General features: G+C 30.7%; 1 protein-coding gene across 17 annotated transcripts in view; it reads right to left on the bottom strand.

The window, feature by feature from the left end:
• The window catches only part of LOC145256322 (calpain-B-like), a 267137-nt gene that overhangs the window by 20361 nt on the left and 226278 nt on the right, over nt 1-20498 (bottom strand). For 12 of the 17 annotated variants that reach the window (XM_080115058.1, XM_080115066.1, XM_080115057.1 and 9 more), the window contains 2 exons: nt 15372-15507; nt 6079-6090 (listed from right to left, as the gene is read on the bottom strand). In XM_080115058.1, the coding sequence (XP_079971184.1) occupies nt 6079-6090; nt 15372-15507 (148 nt within the window). The remainder of the gene's footprint in view (nt 1-6078; nt 6091-15371; nt 15508-20498) is intronic. The other 5 variants (XM_080115067.1, XM_080115071.1, XM_080115069.1 and 2 more) reach the window with 1 other exon arrangement.

Raw genomic sequence — 20498 nt, 5'->3', positions numbered from 1 at the left:
CAGAAAAAGACGTGGTTATACATTTTTGTGAAGACAAAACTAAATTTACGTTTCATTTAAAACGAGAATTTTGTTTTTGGAACATAAGTTTACTAAACCCCCCAAAAAACCAAAGAATTTCCATCAAATAATTATTAATTTTTCCATTTTCAGAAAAGAATGCATAAATTGGATAATTATTTGATAGAATTAAAACAATGAAAAGAAAAGAAATTAAGATCTACTGAATATTAGGAATGCCACCCACGTAAATAAAATTCATACTCCTTTTTTGTCATCCAACAATATTTTGTACAAATAAAATACAGTTTATGCCTGACTTGTCCATCAAGTTTCATCCGTGAATGTTCTACAGTCTTTGCTTTATCATCATTCAATAATATGGTCAATACATTGGTGATTAATCATACCAAATTTCATGTTCATAAAAAAAAAAAAAACAAACTAATTTTCGTAGTTGGGCAATTATTTTTCTGATGTAATAGAAAGGACAAGTATGACAGGTTATCATTCAACAGGAGGGTGATGAAGGTAGTCAAGTGGTTAACAACACGGACTGGCAATCTGGGGGTCTCAAGTTTGAATACGGTTTGTTCTATTTACGATGTTGGCAACTTTCACGTGATCCCTCTCTTAAGCACCTGACATCTTTCTAGAAAGAATTCTGACTGGAAAAATATCGTAGAAACCAATGCCAACAATAGAATCTTCGGATTCATATGATATGATGATTTAACAAGAATTATTTCAGAATTTAAAACACGAAAAATCAAACTGTCTATATGTATTGTAAAAAAAAAAAAAAAAAAAAAAAAAAATTTGTACTATATGCTAAAGAAGAAATGATAAGGATCAATAAACGTTTAAGATGGTCGGACATTTTTTATATATAGAAAACTAGAAGAGTTTGTATCAAAGTGAAAAATACACATTTTCTTTTCTGTAGAGCTCGATCATGAAATGAAAACAGAAAGTGTTCATGCATTTACAAATTCGGTGAAAAAATAAAAAAAATTTAGTGCTTATTTAGAATTATGCTTATTTAAAAAAAAAATATATATAGAAAAAAACTTTATGATGTACGTGCTCAGCACGGAACAAAGATTTCATATTAGAAAAATCATGAATTCATGGGGTGTTTTTATTTTAATAAAATAAATGAAGCAGACAATGAATGCATGTTTACTTGATATCGTAAAAAAAAAAAAACAGAAGAGAAAAGGAATGTTTATTAATATAATTAAAAAATATTAATAAATAAAACATCAGTAAATAAAAATTATTAATAATATAAATAATAATAATGTACGATTTTTACAATTTTAATGCTGAATGTAATCATTATAAGGCAGAATTTGATCTTAACGCTTCAAATTGAGTCATGTCTCCTAAATAAAGGAAGAGAAAACTCAATTAAAATGTAGAGTGATTTTTAGTCGGCCTTATATAAATAAGAGAAAGATAACTTAATTCAAAGTATCGAGATAAAATTCAGCCTTATAATGATTACATATTGAAATCGTTAAAAAGTCGTACATTTTTAATTTTAGTTAAAATACAAATTATACTGGATCAAAAACATGGCTGACCAAAAATCACTATGTCTTACTTAGTCATAAAATTTAATTTTCTTAGTTAAAAAAATCTACTAAATCAAATTGCACGATTTTTGGAATATGACATTTTTGTTCCATGACGAGTACTTATATCAAAGAATTTTCTATATATTCTTTTGTCTTTTTAATAAGTGTAATTTTAATTAAGCACCAAAAAAATCCCAGAGGTCAGAAAGATCAATTGGAAATCAAAAAGCCAGGTGATTTGGGGATCGTGCAGAGGAGATTTGCGGAAATTATTCAAGAAACAAGTCAAATATTGCAATAATTCTGACACGTTGAAAAACAGAAGTCCAAGGTTCAATACTCGTTATAGACAATATATTCCTATGTTAAAAATATATGTTAGAATTGAAATTTTGTTATACACCAGTAAGTAGCGATTATGCTAACTAGTATAAATTTTGGCGAGGGCACATGTATATATATTTAACTATGTTAAGTAACTATTTGTTAATTTTCTTTTCCATGTACAATGCAACCCAATGAAGTGTGCAAATATCTCGATTTGATGATCTGTAAAATGTTCAATATAAATGGAGCTTATATACCGGAAAGAACAGTTGGGAATAAGTTATACACCGTCCACTATGACTATGCAATCCCTACAACTATCTAACTAGAAAACGGAACCATAAAACCTGACATAGTGATATGGGACAAGAAGGAGAAAGAAGCAACCTTAGTAGAAGTCAGTGTCCCCCAATGGTGTTGAGTTAAACAGAGCTGCAGGGGAAAAGATAACGAAATACCAAGGTCTTATGTACGACATGAAAAGAAACTGGAATCTTAGGAAGATTCCCATAATTGCAGTAATTATAGGAGCAACTGGATTCATAAAAGAGAATTTAAAAAACACCTCGCAAATATACCCGGTGAACCAAGTGCAAGAGAGATTCAAACAATTGCACTTAAAGGGACAGTTAGAATCTTAAAAAGATCTTAGTTTGAATGTATGAGGTAGCAGGTAACGTCAATCTAAAGTTTGATGATAAACAGAGAACTAGAGAATGACAGAAGTGCGAGTAATAGACAGTGTATAAAAGAAGAGCTGGGGGGGGAGAGGAAACAAGATATGGTGGGGGAAGCTGAGAGCAATAGACAGAAGCTTAATATGAGATTGGTCACTTGAAGAATTACCTGAAAATTATGACAATTAGGACAAGTCTTTAGGAAACGAACATTGATTTGGTTAGCTTTAGTATAAGAAATATATATATATATATATATATATATATATATATACTGGCCGTTGTGACAGAGGGACACTGAAGAAAAGATATAAAGACTCTCTGGAGAAGTCCCTCTGTGACTGCCACATTGACCACCTCCAGTAGTCTGCTCTCACTGCTGACCGTGCTACCTGTCGCCTCCTTTGAGATCTCCCGCACAGAGAATCTACGGGAGAAGCGCTGCAGGAGGAAGATTTGGGAAGCCTCAGCAGCCACACCTGACGCGACTTGACTGCAGCTGCTGTGACCAAACTTGCTTGTTACGCATCGGGCTCGTCAACTACAAGCGTGCTTGCAGTTGACATGGACAACCACCTTCATAGAATCTTCATTTGCGAAGTAGAGCCAAGAGAAGATATATATATATATATCTATATATATATGATATATATATATCATATATATCTTTTGGGTAATCTTTAGGTTCTTTAGTACAAGTTAGTGTCCTCAATGATGCTGGGTGGAACAGAGCCGATAGGGGGAAAGATAGTGTAATACCAAGGTCTTGTGTATGACGTCATTCCAGTAATTATAATAGAAACTGGATTCATGAAAAATTAAAAGAAAAAACTACCCGGCAAATATACCCAGTGAACCAAGTGGAAGGGAGATATAAACAATTGCACTTAAAGGGACGATTAGAATCTTAAGATGTCTCGGTTGGAATATTAGATAGCGGGTGAATGTTTAGCATCTAGTAGGATGCTTTCATCTCCAGCTAGAACAAAATGAAAAATTAATTAAAAAAAATGGAGGAGGGGGAAAAAAAAAAAAAAAAAAAAAAAAAAAGGGAATTACATGCGTTTTTAAACAGTTGTGCAGTGCACCTAAACAATGAATTCATCATCATCATTATTATTTAGAATTGATGGTTTGAATATTTCTAAGACTATACCATAAATATATTGGGTCACTAAAAAAAAAAAAAAAAGTAAATTAATAAAAATTTTAGTGCTACTATACTAACAGAATTCGGAAAACAGAAAAAAATCGATTTAAAAAAAATGGTATCTTGTGTCAATTTCAATTAAAAACAATATTATCTACTTAATTGGCATGTCAGAAGTATTTAAATATTACAGCATTATTTAAAGAAAAACACAAGTTTTCGATCTTCATCATAAAAAGCCAGCGCCGTATTCCTTTGGGAATACGTGATAAAATAACAAAGTAAATAACTCAGTTATGCTAAAAACAAGGCAAAATGCACCATTTTTTTTTTTTAATGGCAATAGTTACACATTTTACCTCCCTTTGGAGATCTTTGGTGTATTTTTAGCCAAACATTTTATTTTCGTTAATTTTCATCAAAAAATATTTTCTTTAATTTTCTTTTCCTACCTTCTCATATTCCTTAATTTTTGGATATATTCGTTACAGTAACATGACAATTAAGTAGAGACCATTGATTTGCCTTGAAATTCAATATTAAAAATTTCGAATTTCACTATTATAGTGAAGTTGCATCAAAATTTTTTAAAATTCCATGGACGAAAAAAAAAAAAAAAAAAAATGCACACAATTTGAAATGGGTTTTTTGTGCAACAAATAAAGATTTCTACTTGGATTATTCAGACAACTATGTTATTTTGGATATTATTCTCACAATGTTTCAGCCGATGTAACCGCCAACATTATTCAAGTGCAAACGCCGTGAAAATAACATCCAAGAGTAGTCCGAATAATACAAATTATCAATCCTTTTATCAAAAGATTTTGTTCTTATTTTTATCACGTTAAATGATTCCCTAGAAAAAATTCAATTATAGCAATCTTCTCAGGTGACATTTAATCTATCTCAACTTATAAATCTTTCATATAAATCTAATATAATTTTAAAAACAGTTTTCATTTAAATCTTGAAAACTAATGAACATAATATTTAAAAAAACTTTTGATAATTTATCCTTTTTTTATTACATCACTTTAATTAATATTAAGATTAACAACACAATTGCACACTTCAGTGATCTGACGGGAACTGGTGTGTCAACGTGATTATGCCGTATATTTTAATATTGATGCTTTAATATCAAAAAGCGTAGTAATAAAATTTATAATAAATCTTTTTTTTTTTTTTTTAATTGTTAGATATTATGAATTTTCGATAATAATAAACATTGGCAAGCATCATTAAATATTCATTTAAATATTTATTGAGATAATTAGTTTTTGGGATATGTTTTCTGCAAAAATTTAACTCAATGTGCCGCCATATCAAAAGTAGTGATGGGACGATTCCAATATTTTTCCCTCCGATTCCAATACAATTACAGATTCTGTTCTAAATCTCAGATTCCAATTCTGTTAAAATGTCTAAACATTTAGCTATAAAGTTTTATTCTTCCGGATTACAAAAAAAAAAAAAAAAAAAAAAAAATCCTAAGTAACATATACGTGGATATGTTTTCGCAAACATAAAAAAAAAAAAAACATTTATGCTGGAATATATAGATTTTAGTTCTACTGGTAGTTTAAAATCAATAAACAGTCAGGATTTTATCATTAGCACACAGTTACGGAAAACTAAGTTTTAAAAACAAGACATATAAAAGAATCGTTTTTGGCATCAGACATTAGGCAGAAATTTTTCCAATTCAAATTCCGATACAGATAGTGCTTTCATTTTTCCGGTTCCAATTGTCCCAACATTAGTAAAAACGTTGAGAACCACTAACCCTAACCAAAGTACTTTTCTAATGTTTTATTTTTTTCTTTATTTTAACATCAAGTGGAAAAAATGATTGTACATTTGCTACAAAAAAAATTTTTTTAAATAAAAAAAAAGCAAAAAAAAAGCAATTGTTTGTAAAGTGTTAATGAAATCATTTAAGCTGAGTTCAAATTAATCACAATACAATCTTTGTTTTTTTTTTTTTTTTTTTTTTTAAATATTTCATTTTTTTTTAGATTTAGTGCAAACATGTTTACAAATTTGCTAAAAAAAAAAAAATTAAAAAAAATAATCATCGTAGAAGAAAAAAAAAAATTGCCTGTGAAATATCCATGAAAAAAAAAAAATTGCCTGTGAAATATCCACGAAAAAAAAAGGGTGGCTGAAATAGTTTAGGCTAAGCCGACGGATGTACATGCAGTGTGACAAGGCAGCAATAAATAAAGAATAATTATCGCACTAGATTAGAACATTCTAGTCTAAGCCCTGATTCAGCAAGACGAGCCATAAAACAAGGCGGAATTACTGAATCAAAATTGACAAAACAATTGCTTACCAACTGCGGCGCCTGTGCATTAACAAAAAGGAAACGGAATTCAGATCGGATTTATACAAACAGTTGCAACAAACAATTCAAAATCTCAAACTACAAATTAATATATTTACATTTTTTTAATTTAAATTTGATTCTGTCAAATTATTAATCAATTGAAAAATTGGTTTACTAAGCAAATGGTAAATTAAGCAAAAATATTTTAATCGATTTATTTATTTTTTTAAAAATAAAATGGATAAAAATAAAAATATTGAAAATTCAGTTCTTGTCCAGAATTCCCCGTATTAAAAAAAAAAAAAAAAGAAAATCATTTTTAAGCAATTAATGGGAAATTGTAGGCATTACAACAGAACTCTAATAAGTATGAACTATTTCTTAGTTATTTCTCTTTGTTTCCTGAGATTGTTTCCAAAATGGCTAATGAAACAGTCACTCCTCAGATACTCATAAAATGTGATTATCTCATTTAAAAATAAAACTACTACGTAATTTTTGGAGTATGATATTTTCATTTCATCACAGAAATGTAAATCATGCAGATTTTTCTTTATAGGGGAAATTCTGACAAGAACCAAAAATTCTGAATTTTTCCACTCCTTGAAACAGTGTTGGAAGTTTTCATCGACTCACTGACCAGTTTGAGATGTTCTCAATAATTCATGAATGGCAACTATGAAATTTTGGTATTCATTTTTGTGAACAAGGACTCAGCTGAACATGAACATGAATATTAAAGGAGACTAATTCCATAATCCATTTAACTGATCCAAGATTTCTCGGCTGAACATGGATTATGAAATTACAAAATAAATGAAAAAAAAAAAAAAAATCATGTATAGAAAATTGATTTACTTTTTGGACAAACCTCTAGATCCCAGTCCTTAAATCTGTAGTACTTGTGTAGATTAGAAATCTTTTAAATCAAGGCACATTATTGCATACTTAGTGCCATGTCGAAATAAGTATAAATTCCAAAAATTATGAAAAATGATCCAGTAGATACGTGGTAGATGTATTTTAAATTAAAAAAAAAAAAAAAAAAAAAAATCAGCCACATCCCGAGATCTTGTTTAAAAATGGCAGTATGTATTTATCCAGTCAAAATTATTAATTGCAGTTAACTACCTTTGGATTTTGAAAACTCTCCACCATTAAAACCTATGTTAAAACTCAAATCACTAAACATCCGTGGAACTCTTACGTTTGCCTGCTTTCCAGCTGACTACAATATGGTCGTCTTCAAGTCCAATGTAAACAAATTCTTGATAAGCCATCCCCTTAAGTAATCCAATTGACCAAATTTCCACTACTAATGATCATTACGATATTGTCCCATTGACTACTGTACACTCATTAACCCTTATCCTCGACTGGCCTCTGGACCTTAATAAGTGGTGACTCCTATGTATATAAAAAAATAAATAAACTTGATATTTTTTATTTTTACTTGCAATTATTTTTCTACTGGACCATTTTTCGTAGATTTTGGAATTCATACAAATTTTAACATAGCATGTAAGTACATAATGTTTTCACCTGAACTGCGTCAGTTTAAAAGATTAATCTACACAAGCATCAGTTCTGCTTTTAGCATCCAATGACATCATTTTGCTTCTTTGGACATGACATTTTACTCATCATAATACGATCGCAATTAAAACATTCATTTAAACTTTTATAAAAATTGATGAAACAAAAAACAGTTAAAAACTTGTCAAAACAAAATTATTTCAAAATTAATAAAAAAAAAAAAAAATGCTCACATAAAAAAAAGAAATGTTAACATTTTTTAAAAAATATATTATAGTGTAGAATTTCTAAGGATGAATCCTTCAAGACTGAAATTTGGAGAAAAAAAAAAAGAATTTGGTTAAGCAACAAAAAATTTAAATCAAACTAACATTCAAATATTTTTATTTTAATCGATTCGATTTAAAAATCGATAAAAATAAGGATATAAAAAATTCTGAAAATTAAAACCAAAAAATTAACGCCACTTGATATTCCAAAGTTTTGAGTGAACAGAAATCATTGTCATCGTCATCATCTGACACGTATCAGACAGCTTTAAAAAAATGACTTCCAAACTAATCTATCTCTACCCAGGTTTTTTTTATTTTTTTTATTTATCCCTCAGGCCTATATTTATCATTTCCATCTTTGGTCGTTTCCTACCAAGTGACTGCTACCTCAACTGTTTTACATTTACTAATCCTAGAACTATCCCCCATTCTTCCAATGTGCCCAAACCAGCAGAGTCTTCTGTTCTGCATGCATCTCTCCAGACTTTTTAGATTTAATCTTCCTTCGAGGTCATCAGAAATAATTTTGTGCTTTCATCTTATACATTCATTGTATGATTCTTCCGTCATTTTTTCTCCATGCAACACATGTCCTCAACCTTCACTGGCCAGCTTTTAATTTCCTACATCAAATTGCATACACATGCCCAATAGGCTTTTCCTTCTGTTGAAAATGAAGATACCTTTAGAAAGTACTCCAATATCATCATCGTGTTTAAGCTGACATGTGTTGGACAATTTCAAAAAGTTATCTAGGTTTCATTTATACCTCTTTCTCTCAAATCTATTTTTATCAAGTCCTCATTTTTTCCTCCGGCCTTTTCGTTGTGAATTGAACATGCACTTGGGTTTTTTTTACTACACACAGAGATTCGAAAAAGTTGCACCCCCCACCCCCCCCCAAAAAAAAACAAAAACAAAAAACAAATATATAACAAATAAATGTTACCAAAGGCAAAATAAGTTACTTTTCTACCTAACTGGATATGTTTTTAGTGTTTTTATTTAATGTAAAATGTTTATTTGGTTGAAAAACGAGTAATGTTGAAGACTGCCGGCGAACAAAAAAAGATGGCTACGATGTCTTTGAAGACTTTATATTCACTTCAAAATAAGGAATAAAACAAAATGGTGGTAGAAACCCACCCAATAAATATCTACATCTACTAACCCAAGAATTCTCTTCTTGCAATATTGCCATACCATCAAATTTTAATTGTTAGGGGAGACAATTCATGATAAAAAATATGAGTTATTCCCCTTTGCGGATTTTTCACTTTCAGTTATTGAAAAATATTTTTTTATATAAAGGGAATTTAAGTTTATAGAAAAGGCAATATAATACAAAAGTGTAAGGGATCGACACAAACCAAAACAAATTAAGATGGTGGAATAATGCTTTTTGTATTACTAGTTGCCTAGGCAGTACTAAGTTTACATTTTTTAAAACGATAGTCATTCATAACTCCGTGGTGAAACTACATATATCCTCCTGGCAACATCAGGATAAGCCAAGTCTTATTTGGGCTTTACTTCTTCATATTGTACAAAAAATTCCCAAAGTTATGTCAGAGAAGCGTCAATAACTCAAAAACTATTTAGCTGATCAGGTCGTTCTGGACGCATATTCATATAAGACGCGTGCAGAACAGTAGACTTTGGTGGTATGGCCACATTAAGAAAATGGATGAGAATATAATCTGCAAAACTATATATGTGATCACACAATGGGAAAACCGATCTCTGAATGGAAGTTCTGTTCTCAATCATATGATGGAGCTCTGAGAGAGAGTATGCAGTTCGTTTTTTATTAAAAAGGAAAATAAAATTATTTGCAACAGTTAAATTCAAACAATCTAATTCAGTAAAAAGAAAATTACTTTATAAGCCTAAGAAAAAATATTGTGCCTGTACAGTATAATTAGATTTCAAATGAACACATTTGCACTTGTTAAGGTAGAGTTGACGAATCCATTTTATTAAATATATCGTTTTAAGCATAAACAATATCACGTACGTAATTGTCATGTCGAAAATCGTAATATATCCAAAAATTACGAAAATCCATCGAGTAGAACAACTGGTATTGTATTTTTAATAATAATAATAAAAAAATCTACCGCTATAGATAACAAATATTGCAGTCATGAATAAATAATCTAAAATATTCGTTCAGAGTTATGTCCCCTGTGTGTAGACTTTTATTGTCTACTTTACAACGTCTAAGAAAAATGCAATTTATCCAAATTTTCCATAAAAATTACTTTTAACTATAACTTTCTACTTAATAAATTTTCGCAATTTTTGGATATATTACTATTTTTGGCATGATAATTAAGTAATTATCTGAGGCATTCCGGTACAAAACTTATCTAAGAACACTCCCAGACATATAAGGTACACTTGTGGAAAATTTCCAAAATTACACCCAGCCATTTTGGAATGCATAGGGAACAAACCCCTAAAGTTCCTTTTATATAATAGTAGAGATATTCATTCAAAACATGCCAGAATACCTTTAAAAATCAACTTTTTAAAAAGGTAAGTCTTTAGTTGACACTATACAGCTCTCCAACCTGAAACTTTTTAATAAAACCATTTAAACAAAACTTTTTAAAGGCTGGCATTTTATTTTTTAAATAAGGAAAAAACATGCTATTCTAGTCCACGGTTTCCCATTTTGGGAGGAACAAGCTCCCCAAAGTGAGGCACTCTGAATTGATATTTTTTTTATTAAAAACATCCATTTTATTAAATGTATTTTATTTAAATATGTTTTGTTCCTAACATTAAAAAGTTACTTTGTATTTGGTCTAAATAGTTTTATTAAAAAGTTGTAAATGTATATAAAAAACAAAGTTTTGTAAATATAAAAAAAAGCCCTCAAAAACGCAGTACATCTTCTATAATATGAATCTCACCTGTCTGTTTAAATGTATGTATGTTTGCATGTCTGCCTAAAACTTTAGACAGAGGCGATGGATTTTCACGATCATTTTGAAGCTCGACCCTTCGGACGACAAATATTGAAAAATTGGCCAAAAACACTAATTCCTTCACCCTCAACTTGGCACTTTTATAGGGAAGGGTCGCTTTTTTCGCCAATATTTTCGAAATTCATCACCTCTTTTCGATTGTCTAGCCTTAATTTAAACCTCTGTCACTTCCAGTTTTTTTTTTTTTAAATTACATTTTCACACCAAACAAGGCACATTGCCACTTTGGTGTAGGGGGCATAATCTACTGTGTACTATGTAGGGAGTTGGGCAGCAAGATGTCAGTTCACATTACACTTGAACTTCTGCATGTCAGTAAAGTTGGGAAAGCAGGGAGCCGGAATGGAATTCCAAAGTCTAGCAGTTCTGGGGAAGAAACTACTGGAGTAGAAAGCTCTCCTACATCTAAGGATCTCCACTGTGTAGGGGTGGGATTTAGCTGCTTGTCAGGTTTGTCGGGGGTATTTACGTCGTGGGGGCACAAGTGCTTGCAGTTCGTTAGAGCATTCACCATTAAAATACTTGTAGAACAGGTAGAGGGATGCAACATTTCGTCGATGGGACAAAGGCAGAAGCTTAGATGACAGTTCAGGACCTATCAGGTTGGAGACTCTCTTTTGGACATTGTCAAGAGGCGAGAGACTAGTAGCAGATGCACCAGCTCAAATATGACAGCAATACTCCATTCATGGGCGAATGGTGGCCTTATAGATTTACAGGATACTTTCGGGCATTAGTAGCTTTCTAGCACGGTAGAGAGAGTCTACCTTCTTCGCAGTGGTCCTGGCAATGCTCTAAATGTAATTGTTCCAACTCATGTTTCCTGTGAACATTAGGCCGAGGAGTTTAAAAGAAGTACTTTCAGTTAATGAATCTTTAGCCATTGCTATTGGTGGTAGAGAAGGTTTCTTGTAATTATTGAAGGAAAGAAGTTTGCCGATGGGCGCAACAGCAAAGATGTCACATTTTTTTTTTTTCACATTCATTTCCTCCTTCGCAGTATGGGTTTGAACCTGCCGGCCTACCACCACTTTTTTTTTTTTTTTTTTTTTTTTTTTTTTTTTTTTGCTCAACATACACATCCAAATACCCGGGCAATGCCGGGCATCCAGGCTAGTAAAAAATAAATGCAAACACATCTGCTATTTTATATTTGTTTACAAATGCAGTGTGTGTGTGAAGGTCAAGGTCAAGGTAAAACTGGTGTCACTTGAAATCTGTTCTTTTGTTTTTCTCGGTCGATTGGGGTCTTTATTCTTGTCTCGATCCAATAAAAGTTATTGAATTATAGAGATTTATTGTATTTGCTATCATCTAAGAGTTCCAGGGGAGTCTAGGATTCTGACAAAATAATTATAATGCTTGACAACCATCATTTAAAAATAGAAAATGGTGGACCGCTAATATACATATGTGGCAAGTGCTCATCTGAGCTCCAATCTACGATCTCCCCTTGCCAAACTTTCACAAAAAAACACTCATCTAGCTGAAACCACTATCAATAATTTCCCCCACTCTTTATCTGTGCCTAAACCTAAATGTAGATTCCATGAAGAAAACTTCTTTTTAAGAACTGCACATATGTTGGAACTTTCTTCTGTTTGCCTGCTTTTACAATATGGTTGTCTTCAAGTCTAAGGTAAACAAGTTTTTGATGAGCCGACCCTTAAGTAATCTAATTTTAAATTTCCACTACTAACGATTACTACAATATTGTCCCATTGACTACTGTACACTCATTAACCATTATCCTCAAGTGGCCTCTTGGCCTTGATGACTCCTATGTGAAAATATATATTTTATAAAAACTAGTTCTAGCAGATCTATCATTTTTCTTAAGTTTTGGAATTTTTACTTATTTTGACATGACAGGTAAGTACACACTAGTTTTTTTTGTTTTTTTTTATACCTAAAAAGCATTTATTTGAAAACCCATTATTCTGTACAAGCATCAAAAATATTACAAGAATCATTCCTAAACTAAAGCCTCCTATTTTTGTTTAAACTCAAAAAGTTGAAGAATTACAAAAACCGGAGTGGTATCATTAAAACGAGCAACCTTTTGTTCTCTAGAATTTATTTTTTTGCATAATCATCACCATTCTCGATGCAATTTTGCTACGCATTTTTGTTTTTAACGCATGTCTATGACTTTCTTAAAGTCTCAAACCATCAATATCTGCAGCAGAGAGATGAAACTTTCAGGTCATGAATGCATAAGTTCAATCAACATAACAATGTAATTTGCAATCCATTCTGATCCATTTGGGTGGAACAAAAAATAGAAGGCATTACTTTTGGAATGCTCTTCGTACTAATTTAGAGAAAAAAATATTTTGAATTTAAATGTCTTTTAATGTTTTTTTTTTTAAAGAATAAATTTAAAATAATATTTTTTTTTTTAAATAATTGTTGGATACTAACAATTTCTTTTCTCATCCTGATCATTATTATCATGACGTTTCAGCAGATAGAACCACAAACGTTCTTTGAGCGCATTTTTTGAATTTTGGAATCTTTATGCAGAACTTGGTAACCTATTTTCCCCCAAGTTCAAACTTTAATGTCAGAAGTCACATCAGCTGAAACATTATGAAAATAGCAATCACAATGAGTATATTAAAATCTGTATAAGCAGATATAAAAAACAAAATTTTTTTTTTTAAATCCTAAAATAAAAAAGATTTAAAAAGGTAAAAGTATAAAAAAAACAAAAAATTAAACAAACAAAAAATTAAAAAAGATAAAAATTTTATTTTATTTAAAATATTGTTAAACATCTTAATAATGATAATAATAATAATAATGATAATAATAATAATAGACAACGACTTGTACTACAACAAATAGTCATAAAGCGTCACGAAGGATGGAAACCCAGAAGATAGAAAGCACTAACCAGACCTCCAATGGATGAGTGCAAAAAGAACTGGAACCTTGGCTAGTTGCCACCTAAATTCCAGTGAAGATCAATGGCTGCTGCAAGTGAGAAATCAATGGTAAACGGCTATTGTGATAACGCAAAGTCATTTGAAAGAGGTGGAGAATACTGGAAATCTGGGGAGACGTGTTGTCACCCAGACTCCAGGGAATACCACAATTTGTTGTCAGTGAGTAATCTCTGACAATGGCCTGTGTGAGAACTCCAAGTGAGTAAGTACAAATAATAATAATAATGGTGGTGGTAGCATTTACGGATTGTAATAGGACCCTATATGAATTTCAGTTGACAATTTCTTCTTAAGATCCCTTAAGCTTAAACTTTAAATTGAAGAAATTTCCTAGAATCAAAATTCATGTAATGGATGTCGATACAAAATTGGATTAAGAATTCTAGAGATAAAATTTAATATATATTGATTTTAATCTTTGTAAGGCCACATAAAAGTGGTGTAAAACTGTACTTTTCAGGGATTAATTTTACCTGTCTTGAGACAGGTATTTTTTAGTTTATTATAACAGGAATATTGATAAGGGCTCAGCCTAAAATAAAAATAATAAAATAGTATCTAAAAGACAAACTTATTTCCCTTACATCAAAGAAGGGAGAGTCATTTGCTCTTAGAAACGGTGGTCATTATTGTTTGAGAGATAAACAAAAAGCCCCTTGCAATAACAGACCTTAACCATAATGCATCCAGCAGTTCCTACATTATTATTTAGCCCTACCAGACAGAGTTACCGATATATCGGAAATTTCTGAAAATGCAATATACAGAGTTATCAATAAACCAGTATTTTTCCGCCCACATATTTTTGTTGTCAGGGAGTTAAAAATAGCTACTCAATTGCTGCTTAACCATGATTTAGTGCAAGCTTAACATTCTCCTTTGTTTTGGCAGAGTTGTGAGTTGTTTTGTAGACTAAAGTAGCCATGAAGCGAGCTAGTGACGAACCAAGCACTTTGACAGGTAAAAGAGCGAGACGAAGGAGTTTCATGATGCAACGACTATTGAATAAAGTGACAAATTCTGATTCAGACGAAGGTGAATTCGTTCAGGAGTATATTTCTGAATCAAGGAATGCCAGTGATGATGAATATATCGAAAGAGAAAGTGATGATAATTTTGATGATGCAAATGGGCCTAGATCAAAACCAAGTGTTCAAAGTAGGGGGCATATCACTCAACCAGGTGATAGGAGAGATTCTGGTATGGTTAATAAGGGACGGAGTCACAATTTTGTAGCTCCATATCTGAATTTCACAATTTTGCCCAGGAGGCCAGGCACAGGGGCAGATTCGGTTCAGTAGCTCAGGTCTGGTAGGGTTAATCTGTAAGTTGTTAAATAAAGTTATACTTTGTCATTTGATAATTTTTGGTTTGTTATTAACCTGATAACAACGGTTATGAAATGTGACAAATATAAAACTTTTTTTTTGTATGAATGCAAAATCTTGAAACAATTTAAAACCATAAACCAGATTAAAAAAATGTTTTAAGTTTCACAACGCAATTTAGTGAGAAAAAAAAAAAAAGAAAAAATTATTACAAACCTTTTGTGAATACTGTATTAAGGATGTTTCTCAGTTCAAAAGCGTCAATTTCCATATCATCTCCGGCAATATCTTTGAAACTATTTCGCAAACGATCTCCTTGTTCACGTTCTTCATCAGTCGGACCAGGGACATCCTGAAATTTTAGTTGAAGAAATTGTTTGCATTAGAAAATGGATATAAAATTTTTTTTTTTAAATGTTAAAAAAAAAACAAAAAACAAAAAATAAACATTTCAGAGAATATGAACTTTATTAACATTTTTGAAGAAAAATTGTAATTCTCAAAGAATGTGAAAAGTGAGAAATCGATCAAAATATTCTGAAACAGAAATCTGAAGAAAACTCAAAGAATGCTAGGTCACCATTTTTTTTTAAGAAAAAGTAAACAAAACCAATACATCCACCCGAATTGATCATCTGTGGTGAAGCAAATATCGATGTCAATTGATGACCCGAGTATGCCAAGTTCAAATTCTGTCTTTCCACACCACCACTTTCATTATGGATGTTAGCAACCTTCATATGGTACATCCTGCGAGTACCCGATTCTAGAAAGAATTGAACCAATCAAAAAAGCTGCACTATAATGATTCATTTCAATTTACTTCTTGATCAAAGATTTACAAGGTTGTTACATAGAAGTCAATTTTTGCAGGGACTGTAAGACCAACTCCTATAATATTTTATAACAAATGAAAGGAAAACAAAACCCTTTTATAAACAATGATTTGTATTTATTTAAATGATCGATACTGTTGGGGGTAGGTTGCCAAAGACAGTCTTGCAGTGAAGAAAGTAAAAATGAAGTAAAAAGTCGAATGTCTTCTTGGAGCAGTATACCTTCAGGTGAAAATAGCTTTGCTCAGTGACGGAGGCAGGAGAGAGAACATCTTTCCTCATTGGTGCCATGAAGTAGGTCTTCAATTTTTTGGTCGTAATTAGTCTGTCTTAGAGACTGACTATCATGTGCAGTCATTCAAAAAAATGTTCAACATCAGTATCAGAATGGGAAATGATGGTGGACAAGTGGGAAAAAAAATTAGTTTTTCTTATTCAAACTATTTCTGTATTTTTTTTTATGATTAAAAAAAGAAAGCCGAGTCTTGACAAGATAAAAAAAAAAAATGTTTTATCGATAGATGGCTGAATTTTATTCATCATGACAAAAAAAAAAAAAAATTACAATTTTTATTTTTTATAAAAAAGAAAAAAAATTGTTCAAATGTCATATTTTGTCCCCTTTTTAATTGGCTATAGACAAATGCAATTATTTTGCATAAATCAATCATATAAAATTGTATTGTATTTTCAAAGTTGGACCCAAATAGCATTTAAGCTGATGAATCAAATTTTGATTCTGATTAGCCAATTTACATTTGTTATTGTTGCAATGTGTTATTAGCAATATAATAATGTACTTTCCTACAATTTATTTAAAAAAATTACTTTGTCTGGTTCAGACGATTGCTAATATGATACATTTTTAAATAATTCAGCACAATGTTAAGAATGCTTGCTAATGAGCCGAGAAACTAAAGTTCAATCCTAAGTTGAGTCACACTAAAAACTTAAGTTGTACTTGATGCCTCTTTGCTAAACATTCAGCATTACATGTAGAGGAGCAAAAACAAGTGGAGTAATTCTGTGAATGGAGTGGCGTACTTCCCTAGATCTGTGTAGCAGCTAATGAAGGGGAACCTTTGGATCTCCCTCGACCATAGTTGTCCACTTAGCTTTAAATAATCACATAAAAAAAAAAAACAATTGTTATATAGCGCAGACGGCTATACGCAAATACCAAGCAGACATCATAGTCAGGAAAAAGAAGACTATAAAAAGGAGAGAGCATGTTCGAGAATATAATCACGTTAGTAACGTGGATGACGTTCAAGAGTATGTTCGAGAAGACGATCATGTGAAAGGAGATAAACACGTTAGAGACATGGATGACATTTGAGAAGAAAGATGTCACAGCTGTAATGAGAAGTGACACGTGGAGGGAGAATGAGGAAATACATTTTGTTGCTGTTACAACACGGGGGGGAGGGCGACTTTCTTATTCTTTGTCTTCTTTGCAACTGAGGATAAAATGTGTGGGTAATGTTACAAAATATCAGTAAAGTGGAATAACTGATTTTAAATTGCAGAATATAACAGAAGTAGTCTACCTTAAGTTTAAAAATGTGCAAACAGATAAAAATTAAAATGACTTTACTGCATGCTGGACAATGCTAGGCATTATATGGCTAGTCTAAAAATATTTATAACCAATTTATTAGGATACAAAATGTGACATTTTTGGGGGGAAAAATAAGGAGAAAAATGAAAGCACAAAAGGGAGATAATTTTGAACATGCAGAGTTAAACCTTCATTTTTTAGTATTTTATTAGACATTTTTTTTTTTTTTTTTTTCATTTTGCTTCTTCAGTAAATTCTAAGAAATCAAGTAGTTTTTACTGGGGCTAACACGTGAATTCTATATGAGATTCATAAATATCCAAGCATATGATTTTCTAGTGTATCATTGTTAATTATTTACACTGAAATTTGTTTTGGTATTTTTCTTAAATTATTTTATTTATTTACTGTTTTTGTTTTTTGCTAAAATTGGCTTATTTAAGACAGCGGCTTAAATTTTTGAAAATGAACAAGGGAACTGAGGTTCAATTTCCAGTAGAGTCATACTAAAAAAAAAAGAAAATAGTACTTGATGGACTCCTTGCTAATTACTCTACATTATTAGGTGATTATATGATCACCTACTTTCTGACACATATTTAAATTATTTTTTTTAGAACTACCAGAATATATTTTTATCATTGTAACTATATATTTTTTTGATGAAGGGCACATAATAAAGTGAACCTCCATTTTAAAGTTTAAATTTTCTTATTAATTAAAAAAAATCCAGGTATTTCACTCGTTTAATGTTAAATTTAATGAAAAAATAGATCATCTGTTGACAGCATGAGGGAGGTAAAATTTTACCGAAAATACTCCCCTTCACTAATCTACTTCTGCACCCAGTGCAATTTAATCCTTTACTTCAAGCCATAATTTGAGGTGAGTAGAAAGTGGATCTTGGATTTACTTTCACCAGCCTCATAGCTCGCTTCAATGATTTTGTCCGTTAGTCCTCACATTCGATCAGTGAGGTTTCTGACAAAGGGGGAAAGAATTGTTTTCTGGCTCAGAATCCTTCTATCTAAAATGCTGTGTAATTTGTTTTTACTGTGAAGTGGTATTTTTTGTTAGCACCTTACATCAAGTAGTTTTATGCTTTATCTAGAGCAATTTCCATTAAAAAAAAAAAAAAAAAAAGACTTAGCCAAAATGAGAGGAAAAAAAACATCTCCCAATTCCAATGAGGAGAGACATCTTTTCATTTAAGAGATAAAACAATTATAAAAAACGATATGAAATAATTATATATAATAAATAAAAAAACAAAAACAAAAAAAAAAACGAAGATACAAAACTATTATTGAAAAAAAAGAAAAAGAAAAAAAAGAAGACTTGGCCAAAATGTGAAAAGAGAGGAAAAAAAAAAAAATCTCCCTATTTCAATGAGGAGAGAAATTTTTTCATTTAAGAGATAAAACAATTATAAAAAACGATGATATGAAATAATTGTATATAATAAAAAAACGTTTTCTGGCCCAGAATCCTATCTAAAATGCTGTGTAATTTTTTTTTTTACTGTGAAGTGGTATTTTTTGTTAGCACCTTACATCAAGTAGTTTTATGCTTTATCTAGAGCAATTTCCATTAAAAAAAAAAAAAAAAAAAAAAAGAAAAGACTTAGCCAAAATGTGAAAAGAGAGGAAAAAAAACATCTCCCAATTCCTATGAGGAGAGACATCTTTTCATTTAAGAGATAAAACAATTATAAAAAACCATATGAAATAATTATATATAATAAATAAAAAAACCAAAAAAAAAAAAAAACCGAAGATACGAAACTATTATTGAAAAAAAAAAAAAAAAAAGACTTAGCCAAAATGTGAAAAGACAGGAAAAAAAAAACATCTCCCTATTTGAACGAGGAGAGAATTTTTTTCATTTAAGAGATAAAACAATTATAAAAACGATGATATGAAATAATTATATATAATAAAAAAAAAACGAAGATACGAAACTATTATTGAAAAAAAAATGAATGGGTAAAACTATTATTAAAAAAAAATAAAGGGATAAAACAATTTAAAAAATGAAAAGATAAAAAATTATAAAACACAAACAGGAGTTACTAAAAGCAGAAACACAAAGCTAGTTTACAATAGAAAAAACTTCAGTCAAATTTAAAAGCAGTTGATGTTACACATACAGACAGTGCATGAATGAAAATAAATAAATAAAAACAACACCAATCCCAATCAAAACACAACTTCATAGCCATTTTGAACCAAACCAAATAAGAACAATTCTGAAGCAATAATTAAAACCTACTGAATCAAACTTATAAGTGTTTGCTTGATTTCAAAAATATTTAATTTATTGCTGTTTTTTTTATGTAACTGGCATGATTATCCAGTGTTGCCTGGGGGAGCATGGACAACAAAACAGAAAAATTAAAAGTCTTTCTTTTTAAACTTTGCTCTCATCTGCCCCCTCCTCCTCCCTTCATTTTCTCTGGAAAAAATTGCTGATGAATTATTAGGAATTTGGATAAAAAAAAAAAGAAAAGAAAAATTGCCTTAAATGTAGACGACGCCACCACTGCATCCCAGCAAATTATGATATACTTCAGGACTTATGGACTTATTATTCACTCCTGCAACAAAAAGAGGTCTAAACAGACACTACAAAATGCAATAGATGTACATTTGGCAAATGTTACGAATGCAATAGATGTACATTTGGAAAATGTTACGAATGCAATAGATGTACATTTGGCAAATGTTACGAATGCAATAGATGTACATTTGGCAAATGTTACGAATGCAATAGATGTACATTTGGCAAATGTTACGAATGCAATAGATGTACATTTGGCAAATGTTACGAATGCAATAGATGTACATTTGGCAAATGTTACGAATGCAATAGATGTACATTTGGCAAATGTTACGAATGCAATAGATGTACATTTGGCAAATGTTACGAATGCAATAGATGTACACT

Source organism: Euprymna scolopes, chromosome 32, assembly GCF_053919585.1.
Source record: "Euprymna scolopes isolate OS-2025 chromosome 32, ASM5391958v1, whole genome shotgun sequence".
NCBI classification, from domain to species: Eukaryota; Metazoa; Mollusca; class Cephalopoda; order Sepiida; family Sepiolidae; genus Euprymna; species Euprymna scolopes.
This window is presented reverse-complemented; position numbering and strand designations above follow the sequence as displayed.